The sequence below is a fragment of the Gopherus flavomarginatus genome, chromosome 3 (assembly GCF_025201925.1).
Source record: "Gopherus flavomarginatus isolate rGopFla2 chromosome 3, rGopFla2.mat.asm, whole genome shotgun sequence".
In the NCBI taxonomy this organism is placed as follows: domain Eukaryota; kingdom Metazoa; phylum Chordata; order Testudines; family Testudinidae; genus Gopherus; species Gopherus flavomarginatus.
The window spans coordinates 222,879,672-222,893,189 of NC_066619.1; the positions used below are offsets into that span (position 1 = coordinate 222,879,672).

The 13,518-nt window shown below is 39.1% G+C and overlaps 1 protein-coding gene across 4 annotated transcripts in view; it reads left to right on the plus strand.

The window, feature by feature from the left end:
* STOX2 (storkhead box 2) overlaps positions 1-13,518 on the plus strand; it is a 106,905-nt gene that overhangs the window by 58,395 nt on the left and 34,992 nt on the right. The window contains exons 1-3 of one of the 4 annotated variants that reach the window (XM_050945318.1): positions 8,339-8,428; positions 8,818-8,889; positions 9,232-9,345. The exons of 2 other annotated variants lie outside the window; for them this stretch is intronic. In XM_050945318.1, the coding sequence (XP_050801275.1) occupies positions 9,327-9,345 (19 nt within the window). In that variant the 5' untranslated portion in view covers positions 8,339-8,428; positions 8,818-8,889; positions 9,232-9,326. Of the gene's footprint in view, positions 1-8,338; positions 8,429-8,817; positions 8,890-9,231; positions 9,346-13,518 lie in introns of those variants that run through there. One more of the 4 variants, XM_050945320.1, reaches the window with a different exon arrangement.

A 13,518-nucleotide genomic window follows, 5' to 3' on the forward strand; every position in this document is an offset into this window, starting at 1 on the left:
GTTGACTTGTTAAGAACAAGCCCAATGAATTTTCAGTGCTCAGTTACAGGTGTCATAGCCAGAAACTAGTACTTAGTTTTCTGTTTTGGACGATAATGCATAGGGACCTTTTATAGTCTCTGTGACTGGAATTCTCAGATCTTCAAACTTTCCTGTTGCCCCACAAGAAAGCAGCACCATGGATTCTTAACTAGTTGTTCCAAACCTTTGTGGAGTTATGTATTATTAAAACAGTTATTACAAAGATTCACTGCTAATTTTCCAGAGGATATTGCTTTACTGAGATACTTGGCTTAATACCAGTAATAATTGTGAAAAGGCCTCTTATTGTGTTTCTCCAACCCTTTCAGATAGTTTTGGAGAACGCCTTCATTCTGTGGAAGAGTTTTTAATAAATATGAATCAGTGGACTTTTAAAGGCAGCCTTGGTGATGTCTTGTTAAAACAGACTGTCTTGAGTGTTTGTTCCTTTGCTGCCTGGATATTTATACAAACTGTTGAACCCTTTGCATGCTATCTAAATGTAATGGTATTGAATAAGTGGTCATTAATATGCATGCTGTTTGTTTCTTTAGTTTTCCTAGAAAATTCTCTTGAACTAGTTTTGATCTTGTGTTGTGAACACTTGGGAATAAGTCACTGGGGGGAGCAGTTTGGATATTTTCTTCTGAACCATCCTGCCTTCAAGCCCCTCCAAAGCATATAAGAACTCATTGAAAGTCGTTGAAGAATGAATACTCGCTGGGAGCAGCAGCTGGGCATTTTCATGAGAAGGACTTGCCTATAGAAAATGCTCCCTCTGGCGGTTCGTTAGCACTAGAGTTTGAGCTTCAGGGTGTAATAACAAGGCACATTGTTCTGTCAGGCTTTTAACTGAGGCTTTTATTGAATCTTTTATATCACAGTGATGCTGCCATAAGCTATTTGGAGGGTGAAGGTCAGACTAGTGCATAAGGGCAAAAAGAAAACAAAACAAAAGCACCCACTACATGCACAGGCAGTGCATGTAGATTAGCTTTCTGCCTCCACAAAGTAGCTTTTTACTCCACTCAAACCTGCCTTCCTTCTGCTTCACCAAAACCCAGTAATCTAGAAGGACTCCCAGCTTTTCACAGCTTTCCTACTTCTGAGGTACTAAAATTATGTTGTCGTCTTATTTGGTTAATCTTGCAATTCTCCCTTAGGGTATGTCTACACTACCTACCGGATCGGTGGGCAGTGATTGATCCAGCGGAGACAGATTTATCGTGTCTAGTCTAGATGCGATAAATCGACCCCCGAGTACTCTCCCGTCGACTCTTGTACACCACCACTGCAAGAGGCACAGGCAGAGTTGATAGGGGAGTGGCAGCAGTCGGCTCACCACGGTGAAGATGCCACAGTAAGTCGATCTAAGTACATCGACTTCGGCTATGCTATTCCCGTAGCTGAAATTGCGTAACTTAGATCGATCCTCCCCTTCCCCACCCCCCCAGCGTAGACCAGGGCTTAGCCTTCTTAACCGTTGTTCTTACCTGTCTATCTTCCATTCTAGTAGCATGACTTTTGCTGGATTTCCCATTTTTAAAAGGAATTCATTAGGCCCAAATAAGACCTTCTGCTTTACCATTTAGTCATACCATATGTTTTCTCCGTTTTCTTTCTTTTATTTCATTTGTATGTTCTGGATTACGAATGAATTTCTTTTACGCAACCTCCAGTTTAATTCTACATGCCAGCTTATTGCTGGGTACTGCATTGGTAAGGGGATAGATGGCACAAGGAAACTTCACGAGGCCACTGCACCCCAGCATCAGAGTTAGACTCACTTCCAGGGCTTTCAGAAGGCTAACACCTACACCAGTTCTAATCTCCCAAAAGGTGCTGTCCAGGTACATCTATTGCACCCTCAAACAAGGTTGTGTATAATCAATGCTGTACTGAGCTGCTGAAAGGCACTGTGCAGGTTCTGAGTTTTAAAGGTACAATCAAGTCTAGGGGATTAACACTGCCACTGATTATGTTCCATTGTGAGAATGTTGATCATGTTTATTATATGGTTACTGTCTCTTAGTGGTTCCACACACTACTTCCTGAACTAATTCTTATGTGTTACTTAGGTGTGAATCAACAGTAGTCTTTCCTATTTTATGCTTGAGAATAAGATGTTCAAGAAAAATATATATTTTAGATCAAGAGATTGTTCTTCAGCCATGTTCCACTGTGGCATACAACCACTTTATATTAGCTGGAGGTACCTATTATTACTGTTCTAATATAAATTTGCTGTATGTGTTCTCTGATCCTTGTCAACATTCTGACTTCACTATGATCTTACTGATCCAGGGAGCCAAAAATATAACCCTCATGAATTTATTTTTTCTCTCATGAGCTGGTATTTGTATCATACAGGCTCTGTGTAATGGTGTTCTCCACCCAGAAATATTCTCTCAACTCAGTATGAATAACGTATCTTTTCTGCTGGTAGGCAGGACTTACTGTGTGCTGTGGAATCTTCCCAGGAGAAATGTCTTTTTTATGTTGCTCTCCTCCTAATGCCAGGCTTTCTAATACACTCATTTTTTGCTTTGAAGGTTCCCACATTGGCATTTGTATTTATAATACTATGCCATTTTTATATACTCATTACTTGGGATAAAAATTACAAGGGCTTTCTATCCTTGAGGATCTTCAGGGAATGAACTTATCCCTAATGGGGATCAGGAAGGCATTTCCTCTGATGGTGCATTATAGCACAGTCGGCCAGGTGCATTTTGGTTGTTTTTTTTTAATTTTCCTCTGACGGCTTGGCCACCATCAGAGAAGGCCTGCTGGGGTAGGTGAGCCATTGATCCGTTCTAGTACAGCATTTCTTGTGTTCACGGTCCAATCATTGATTCAAGCCTCTGGGTATCTTAAATGGAGGAATTTTAATGTGTCACAAGATAACATGAGCAGTGGACCTGCCTCCTCTAACAGTAGGCCATACATGCAGAATATGCTAGATTAGCTAATCTTTAGTATAATTTATCAGAATTGCTTCCCTAACTGTTGCAGTGCTCCTCTCTCTTCCTTCTTGCATCAGTTCCAGACAAAATGAAAATTATTCCTTCCACCCAGAGGGGGAAAAGAGACCTACTAAACTCTTGACTGCTAAGTCTTCGGAGTGTCTAACCTTTTTTATTTTTTAAAAACCACTTTGGCTCTATTTTAGTTGATTCCATGCCTGGCTTTTTCATCAGTGCTCTCCGATGTAGGAAAGACTAGGCTGTTAAAGGCTGCTGTGGTGCCATGGGACGCACGCTAAGGGGATCCTTTTCACTGCATGTAGCAGACTCTCCTTTTGAATTGAAGTTATTCACCAGTCATCATACTTGTTTTTAAAACTATAACTATTGCAGCCCCATCTTTTGGCTGAAAATTCTCCCATTTATCACTGTTGTTAGAAATGGAAATGCACTGGTTTTCATTTGGGCCTTCTCCCTGATAATTCAGGGGCACCACTCACCTTTAGGAATTTTAATCACTATCAGGCTTGCTTTTCTGTTAGTTACAACATCCCCAGCTGCACTGAAAATCTGTTCTATCTAAACCAAAGTGGAAATACCTTAGACACTGAACAGTGTGTGGCTAAGCCAGCCCACACATTTTGTTGCATTGGTTTAGTTTAATTTTGTTTCCAAAATTTTTTGCAAAAGGATATTTTTGTTGTACTTTATAAAACTTCTGCTCCAAAACAGCATGGCATAGTATGGATTAGTGATTGTTTTCTATTGGTGTTGCTTTCTCTCCCTCTCCCACTTCACCCTCTCCGGAGTTCAGATGATTCCCCTGACCCTCTTCCCTTGCATTTTTTGTCAACTGAAAGAAATGGACAGAATTATTTTTGGAGATCAACAGCGCTGTTACTTAGCGCTCCTTAGAGGTCATTGTTGAGCGATGCAGATCACCCCCTTTCTCTACCATTGAAGTTGAGGACACTGTTACAGGATTCCTTGGATATTTTATAATAGCTCTTCCTTAGTTCTTGTCAATGATCTACTGTTTGGAGAAGTAGCTATTAGGGTATGTCTACACAACAAAGAAAAACCTGCAACTGGCCCAGGCCAGCCAATTTGGGCTTGGGCTGTGGCTGGGGCTGTTTCATTGATGCGTAGACTTCTGGGCTCGGACTGGAGCCTGAGCTCTGGGACCCTCCCATCCTGCAGGGTCCTAGAGCCTGGACTGTAACCCAAACTCAGACATCTACCCTGCAATGAAACAGCCCCGCAGTCTGAGCCCTGTGAGCCTGAGTCAGTTGGTGTGACCCCAGGTCGGCTGGCATGGCCACGCTAGGGTTTCCAGTTTGGTAGTTCATATTCCTGGAGGTTTCATCACATGGCAGTCTTTAATTAAAGGTTAATCTTTAATTCCCGGAGGCTCCAGAACAATCCCGGAGGGTTGGCAATCCTAGGCCAGCTGTGGATTTTTCTTTGCTGTGAGGACAGACCCTTAGGGGTCAAGGAAACACAGAAGAGATGATAATCATTTCTAGAAGTGCCCCCTTTCTTTGTCAGACTCTGCTGTTTAAGACTAACAACTTAGTGCCTCAGCATTTCATATGGTTCCAGGTTGTTACTGTTAGTGAGTGAGGCATCGATTGTTTTTTTGCCTTGTGTTAGGTAGGATTGGTGATTATTTTTCCTTTGTTTGCGTGGCACCTTTTGGATATGTAATAAGTACGGATGTTTTTCCAGACTTATTGGATATGAAGTAGTAGCTTCAGAGCATATCAGATATTATCAGCTACTGATAGTTGCCGTCAGTGGGAGAGCTTAGCAGCAAGTAATGAAACCAGGGCTTTGGAGCTGTGCTCCGGCTCCGGAGCAAGCTCCAGGCAAAAACCTGAAGTCCGCTGCCCCGGAGCTGCTCCAGGCTCTGCTCCAAAGCCCTGAATGAAACTCAGGGTCCAGAAACAAACTGGAGATAAGGAGGCTGTGGGTGGGAGAGACTGGGGTTTATGCTGGAAGGAAGAGGACGCATGGAAGGGTTATGATATAGCAGGTAGCATCCCTCTAGGGATAAGGTGACCAAGGTAGCAAGTTGATTTGGGAATCTCTGGGACCAAAAAGAAGTTACAAGAAAAGAGCTGCAATTTCTCCAGCACCCACTCTAATGCTAGGTGATAATAGCTGAATTAAGCATCCAAAATGTAGGAATGCAGTAGAAGTGATACGAATCTATTTTGAATTGTCTCATCCATAATGGTAACCTCCCCATCATATTTCACTTATGTTTTTTAATTTTTAATTTTTCTCCTCTTTGTGCAGGCAAACATATTCCTTTTCTTCTCTGAGTTTCCTCTAGTGATAGAAGGGCAGTGATAAAGGCCATAAAATCTCAGAGCCCTGACTGGGAGGATGTGTTGTACAAGTTAGGGTAAAGATCAACAAAGGGCTCTTTTCTTTAGGCTCCATCTTATGTGAATAAGTGATTACCATCAGGGAGGAGACAACTCAAAATAGATTTTTTTAACATCATACGTCAATTCCATGAAGACAGGACTGGTCAAGTAGTCTCAGATGGTGGCCTCTCTAACCCATTCTCCATGTACAATGAGGTGAAACAAGGCTGTGTGCTGGAATCAATCTTCTTTGCAGCCATTCTGAATTATGCAATTCACAACCTTCAAAAGGACATATACATAAGGAACCGAATTGATGGAAGTCTCTCTAGTTTTGTAAGGCTTACTGCAAAGACAAAAATCCGTGAGGAACTCGTGTGTGAAGGCCTTTTTAGGGATGACTGTGCTCCACCTAGTCATAGTGAAAGTGACCTAAAGTTTATTCTTCACATGGTCCCAGAGGCAACTAAACAGTTTGAACTCACCACCAGCTTGGAAAAAAACTTAAGTCTTCTTCCAAACAGTCCCATCAGTCACCACCACTGAGACAAATATCAGCACTGATGTTACAAAACTAAAGAACGTCAGTTGCTTTACATACCTTGACAGTACTGTTTCAAGTGAGATCAGGAAATATCAAACAGAATACAAAAGGCAAGCTAGGCTTTTGGAAGCCTTCGCCACAAGATACGCAACCAGCGTATCATTGGACAGTCAACAAAATGGATGATATACAGTGCAGCAGCAATGGCATCCCTTTTATGTAGATGTGAAATGTAAACTGTTTACTTCAGACACATCAAGCAGTTTGAAAAATTTTGCGTGTGCTGTCTTCATTCTATTCTGAAGTTTCTCTGGTAAGACAATTTGTCAAACATTAACATCCTTGAAAAAAGACCACCAACCAGCATTGAGGCAATGATTATCAAAGCTTAACTTAGATGGACAGGTCACGTTACCAGAATGGATGATGGTACACTCCCGAAAAAAGTCCTCTATGGTAAGCTGAAACTCAATGTGCAGGAAGGTTGGTCAACATAAATGTTTCAAAGATACCCTTAAACAGAATCTGAACTCATGAAAACTTCGAAGACATTACCAAGGACAGACCTGAATGGAGAGCAATTATCAATAAAAGTAGTAAATTCTTTGAAAATGATAGACAAGAAAAACTGATTGAAAAAAGGGCCAAGTTTCATGACAAATCTTCAGTGGGAGCCTACACATTCCTATGTGGCGTCTGTTCACAACCTTTGCTCCTTACAGATCTGACTATACAGCCATAATAGAAAAGATGAGATGTCATTGTCGGATATGGCAGGTGGCCATACAATGGCAATTTAATACATACTGTCAGCTGTTGCTGCTATTACTGAATGCTTATCAATTTGTCCTGTGTGTGTGTTGGAGAGGGAGGAGCCTGATAATTGAACCACTTCACTAATTTGGACTTCAGTTGATATTATTTTGCTTGGACTTTCCTTTTCTTAGCTTATGCTGCAATAATATCACTGGTGGAAGTCCTGGATTGTTCTTCAACTTCAGTCCATTTCAGCTATTGAAATAGTAATTTGTGTTTTAAAAGAAAAAAAAATATAGGAAAAAATCTCTGGTTGTTTGTTTTTGTTACAGTATGTCCTGCTGTAATTCCATTCTAAGACTGCCCACAGTAAGCTTTTCTTTTCAGAAACATGAAGAGAATTTATTAGAAAATTAGATGTGGATCTGATGGATTAACTGCAGAGATTTTTTCAGGAAGATTCTGGGAGACCTGTTTAATTCAATTTGCAATGGTGGATTCATTTGTCTTTTAGAAACTTTGAGCTTGATTCCGCAGTCCTTGAGTAGGCAAAAGTCTCTTAAAATCAATGGTTTTCCTGGCTAAGTACCACAGGATATGATTTTTTTGTATAAAATGTCTGGGTGTAAGTATGGCAAAAATACAGTTCTTAGAGCTTCAAATACCTTCTGACGCCCCTGCTTCATTATAGTTACAGTTGTGTCAAGACACCCAGTTTACCCCACAGTTGTCACATGAGCTGGTACAGAGGTTACAAAAATTGGCAGTATAGAGCCTTGTCAAGACTAGGAAAAGATTGTTTGGTTTGGTTGGTTGGTTTAATCAAATTCTCTACTTCTGGGTAGCTAATGCCATTAGGAAAACCAGTAGGCATCTACTGCAGATTTGGTTTAATGCCTTTAAAATTGTTAGTTGGTCAGGGTAGGCCTTAGCATCATTAAGCCAAATCAGCTAATATGATTTTAAAGGTGGTCAACTGAATCTACAATGGGATAAGCTACCTTTACGTGGGTAACTCAGACAATATCCAAATACCTGTTTTCCTAGTTGAGATAAGGCCTTAACCTTGGTCTTGTAGTGTTACCTTTCATAGTTGTAACTGCAGTGTAGATGGGGTCTGATGACGATCAAGGAGTAGTGTTACAGGATTTTATGGACCTGTGAGTGTAAGTACTTTTAAAGTGAGGACACTTTATTCTATGCAGAATAAAATACGCCTTTAAAGAAAAACCCATATCAAAATGCCTTTGTTTTGTTTTTTCTGCTTCCTGTGCATTTTCTGTCTCTTTGACAAATCACAGTTGGATATAAAATTTCCCCCAAATTAAAACATTTCTTCAAAGCTAATAAATTCATCCTTCTTCACCCAAACAGCCTAAGTTAGCCTGCACTTACTGAGCAAACAGAATCCTCACATTGAGAGTGAGATGTTGACACAGTGACCTCATTCTGAACGTTACCTTCTTTGTCAGCAGAAGCAGCAGCAGCTCCGCTGGCTCTCGGCACTTGGAGCAGTTTGACGATTTCTGCTGGCTCGTTGGCATGATTTCAGGGCTCGCTTTATTGTGAACCTAGCTGGTGAATGGGATGACAAGACATAAGCTTGAAAGGACTTGTTCCCCAATGTGAATTTTTGACGAACAGTTCACAGCTGCACAACTTTGATCCAGTGTACAATAGAACCATCTGTTTTACACATAGGTCTGCAGCTTTCTCCAGACATGGAAAAGGAAAGCAAATCTTTTTTGTGATTATAGTAAACACGGGTAAGTGTGTGAGCTAAATTGCAAATGATTTTAGAAATAAATGTCATGTGTATGTATGTGTCTGTATGATGCTGCTAGATGTAAATTTTGTAGGTTGTCTAGGAGTTAAAGCTTTAACTCGTCTCTGCTAATGCATGTAAGTGGCTTTTTTTGCCCACTTGGTAAGGATACTGGTTTGTTACTCTTGTACAGTGCAGCGATGCACTGTTACAAAAGCAGCAACATTCCGTTGCAAAGACAAAGAAGCATGCACAGACATACGGAGAAACCTTGGAACATCGTACTGTAGCTTTTCTCAGAACGATGACTCATTTCAGTTCACAAAGGATTCTGGGCAGGGTAGTGCAAAGGCAGGTTGGCTGATCCATTCCTATGACTTCACTTTGCAGAGAACCAGGCAGAAGAGGAGTGACACTGCAGAATCCTGAGGCATTGCAGTGGAGAGTTGCTTTACTAAGACTGTGAGTGCCTTCAAAACAGGGGGTGGTGATAGAGCGTGATTCCAACTGTTCCATGAATATAGAGTGAAAGAAGAGATATTTTTGAAAACGTGTTTTCATAACACTGAGTAGGAGGTATATTTGCAGAGTTCTTTAGAGATTTTTCCCCCCTAATTCTTAGCTATGTTTGTATCTCTCTCTCTCGTGCAAAATTATGGGAAGATTCAAGTATTATAGAATTCCTTACAGATGACTCGCACTGGTAATTCATTAGCATTTATGGTCTGGAGGCCCCCAGTAGTTTTGGTAAGAGATGAGCATTCAACATATTATTATTTAAAAGCATGCTTTATTTTTATTCAGGTCTTGTGGCATTGATCTCTGCTGCAGCCAGCCAGATTCCACTATGATGTAATGCCCTGGCAATGTTGTGACATCACAGCTACTATAGAACTGTAATGGAGCATAGGGGTTCAGGTAAATCCCCTTTTTAATGTATTGTGTGCTGAAAGTATAAAACAGTAATTCAGAAAAAAGAAACTGAAAAAATTGTTTGGGTAGCTTTTTTTAAAAGCACACTATATACATATATTTTATAAAAAAAGGAATTTCCTGATATTCTCTGGGATAGTCTCTTAGATTTTCAAAGAAGCTTTGTGATCATAGCATTGCATAGCTGAGGAGTCAGGAATTATCTGGCCATGGCAAATGAATGGAGCAAAATACATTGAAATATTTAGATCACAATGTGTTGAGTGTGTGTGTGCGTGCAACAGTCTGACAACTGTGGGCACTTCAGCACATCTTGATAAAGTAACTGAAATTTGGTATATTACATATGTAGTGTCATTTTTAATCAGGTCCAAAGGATGGAATAGGTTATTTTACATGCTTGGAACAGAGTTAATCACTACCAGCATTCAAAAGCTACCCTAAGAATGTTAACACATGAAGCAAATATTTGTCATATTGTAGGTCAGCACTGGGATTTCTGTGTAGTTCCCAAGGCCAAAAATAGTTTGAATGGTCATATCGTATAGTTACATTCTTGCAATATTAGTTGAATTAAGAAACAGCATCTTATGTCTATAAGAAGAAGGTATGTTTTGGTGTGGATACGTTTTCGGTGGTGTGAAATTGGCTAGCTGGTGAGCAAATATACATGCAAGATTCTGTTATAATAATAATAATAATAATTTTATTATCATACACCCTAAGAGCCCCAGTCATTGACTAGGATTCCATTGTGCTAGCAAGCATATAGAGGCCTATACCATCATTGTTTGTGAAACTGATTAGAGACATAGGGATATCTTTTTATTTTGTAGTCAGTGGAATTTTTATCAACCGTTAGGATTGCTCTTCTAAAACATGAATAAATAAAGTTTAGCCTTCACTTAAACAGGATAAATTGTTTGTTTGTTTTCTAGAATATTTTCCTTCTATCCAGTTGCAGTCTTCTCTTGATACCACATTTTGATGTTATGTATATATCAGTAAAGTAAGTCTGAAAATGTGATTTAAAAAAATGATAAATTAACTTACAAGGAAGGCTCAATCATGGCTGTTTATGTTTAGTTGGGACTGGGCAAACTAATTTTTTTTTAAAATTTCAGTCATGGTCAGTAAAATATTGAATCATAGGACTGGAAGGGACCTCGAGAGGTCATCTAGTCCAGTCCCCTGCACTCAGGGCAGGACTAAGTATTACTAGACCATCCCTGACAGATGTTTGTCAAAGCTGCTCTTAAAAATCCTAAATGATGGAGATTCCACCACCTCCCTAGGCAATTTATTCCAGTACTTAACCACTCAGAGTTTTTCCTAATGTCCAACCTAAACCGCCCTTGCTGCAAGTTAAGGCCAGTAAGCTTCTTGTCCTAGTCTCAGAGATTATGAAGAACAATTTTTCACCCTCCTCCTTGTAAAAACCTTTTATGTACTTGAAAACTATTATCACGTCCCCTCTCAGTTTTCTCTTCTCTAGACTAAACAAACCCAATTTTTTCAATCTTCCCTCATAGGTCATATTTTCTAGACCTTTAATCATTTTTGTTGCTCTTCTCTGGACTTTCTCCAATTTGTCCATATCTTTCCTGAAGTGTGATGCCCAGAACTGTACACAATACTCCAGCTGAGGCCTAATTGGTGCAGAGTAGAGCGGAAGAATTACTTCTTGTGTCTTGCTTACAACACTCCTGTTAATACATCCCAGAATGATGTTTCCTTTTTTTTGCAACAGTGTTACATTGTTGACTCATATGTTCATTTATATATTAATACATCATAGATCTAATGTTTCTAGCATTTTTAATGCTATCAGAAGCTGCATGTTCTTCCAGTTCTCACTATTGTTTAATCTGGTTAAAAGGTGCCATATAGCCTAAAGTGGCAATTTGCTATGTGCTTGTAGATTGTTGTTTTGAATTGGCCTTTTTTAAATGTTTGTTTGCTAGCCTATGATGTGGGCTGTTCTGGAAATAATATGATTGAACTCACCTTGAAATTTAGGGATGAGGCTGTAACCCCTGTCAAATGTATAACTTGTTCAGTTTATCCACCAGTGTTAACTAGTTAGGCTCACAATAAGTGATTTTGGAATTGTCCCTTCAAAACGGGATTTTAGGTAAGCTCGAAAAGAGAATATTTATATGAGGAGCTTGTTCTTCTGTCTGTAATTTTCTCTGTCCCCAGCTGCTGCTGTTAGCGATCTTTTGTTTGAAGAAAAGCTTTCTCCATTATCACAAACAAGCTTCTCTTTTTGCTTGATCCCATAGTGAAGTCACAATCATCTGCTGAAGATATCAGTCTGTTGGCATGGAAATCTGTCTAAGGCATTTCTAATGCGAACCCTCCCTGTGGTATTTAGATACCATGAAAGGGCTGTATGTCATAACTCGAAATTTCCTTTTTAATAAAATCATATGTTTAAAGTTTATCTGGAGAAAACTGTTGTACCACAAAAGGTTAAAGAGCTTTGAGTGACAGGGAGAAGGGGAGGAATTCATTACACTTGGGCTTCTTAATTTCACTGCACTGCAGAAGTGCACTTAGGGGGTTTCTTCCCCATATGTGAGGAAATAAGTGTATAAATTCTAATAAAGTGTGGTTGTACTCTGAAAAGTGACTCTGTAAAAACATTGTAGTATTTTCATATTTTTCTCTCTCAGTGGATGCATTGAATTGGCTCCATTTATAAGTCAAAGATGATTTTTCTAACTGCTGTCCCTGCAAACTGAGGCAGAGAGCTGGAATTCAAACTCTGTTCTTTCTAACCGCTTAATCAGTAATAAAGATTCTATTGTCAGAACTTAGCTGACAGTTTTGTTGTTAATGCATAGAGCAGAATGCAGTCTGTTTCTTTCATAACGTTTTGTCATTAGTGCATCAGTACTAAAAATATTTTTTGTCAGTAAAGTGAGCAGATGAGATTCAGACATACTGAACTAAATGGTGTATAGCAAATCTGGTGGATAGGACGCTGAAGCATGAGTTCTTACTTCCAGCTCTGTTACTGATTGTGTGTAACCTGGGGTAATCACTTAAACCTCCTTGTGCCGTGGTGTCTCATCTGTAAAGTAGAAATAATACTGTTTATCCATCTCTGTAAAGTGCTTTGAGATCCATGGAAGAAAAATGCTATTTAAGCATGTGGTTATTTTACTTTTAACTGACTCTTTTAATTTTTAAATAATAGCTGCCATTAAAAAGGGTAATTATCTATGTAAATCCCATTGTCATCAACGAGAGACTAGATCCCATTAATTACTTTTGTGCTTAGACATTTTCAAAATGCTTATGAAGTACATAAGAAAATACCAGGAAACTTAATTTTATAATTCTTTAAAAAAAAAAAAAGTTTGTTGGTTCTTTCCACTGGAAGCTGAAATGGAATTGAAACCAAGTACTTCTAGCTGCTGATGGTATTTTAATAAAACATACAGTTAGCTGGTGAAAGCTGCTTTCTGGGCTCCACCGTTTTCCTTTTAATTTTGAACATAAACATTTGAAAGTCAAGTCTAGTAATTTGATTTCAAAGGAAAGCTTCTTGAAACAAGCATCAGTCTGAGTTAATGGGAGCCATATGCTGAATCCTTTATAAAGTGTTGAGGTCTACCCAAAAAAAAAAATTTTTTAGGAAAAGAATATTTGATTTTTTTTAAACAAATCTTCCCTAAAAAGATTTGTTGTAACTCTTGTATTCGAAAGGCTAAATGCTATTTATACATATAATTGGTGTTAATGTATTAAATTAAATTGTAAACATAAGATACTTTCTGTTCAAAGAATCTCTTCACTTACCTACAACCACAGAGTACTTGGAACTTCCCAGAGCCCAAGGGTGTTTAAGATAAAACTTGGCAAATTAGTACCTCCATAAGTGTGGGTCTCTGTGGCTCTCTATCACTAGGTTTATAGTAAGTTTTACAGATGTTCTGTTCCTCTTTTTGAAGAATTGCAAATTATCTCCAGTAGATGGTTTATTGGCATCTGTAGGTTTAACTATAGAATTAATTCTGACAGCAGTGAAGATGAATGAGGGTTGCCTTGTCAAAGTTAACCAACTCTCAAAGGAATTAGCAAGGAGTGAATTATGATAGCCTTTTACAAGACTAATATATGTCAGCCATTCCTTTTGAATTTAAAATG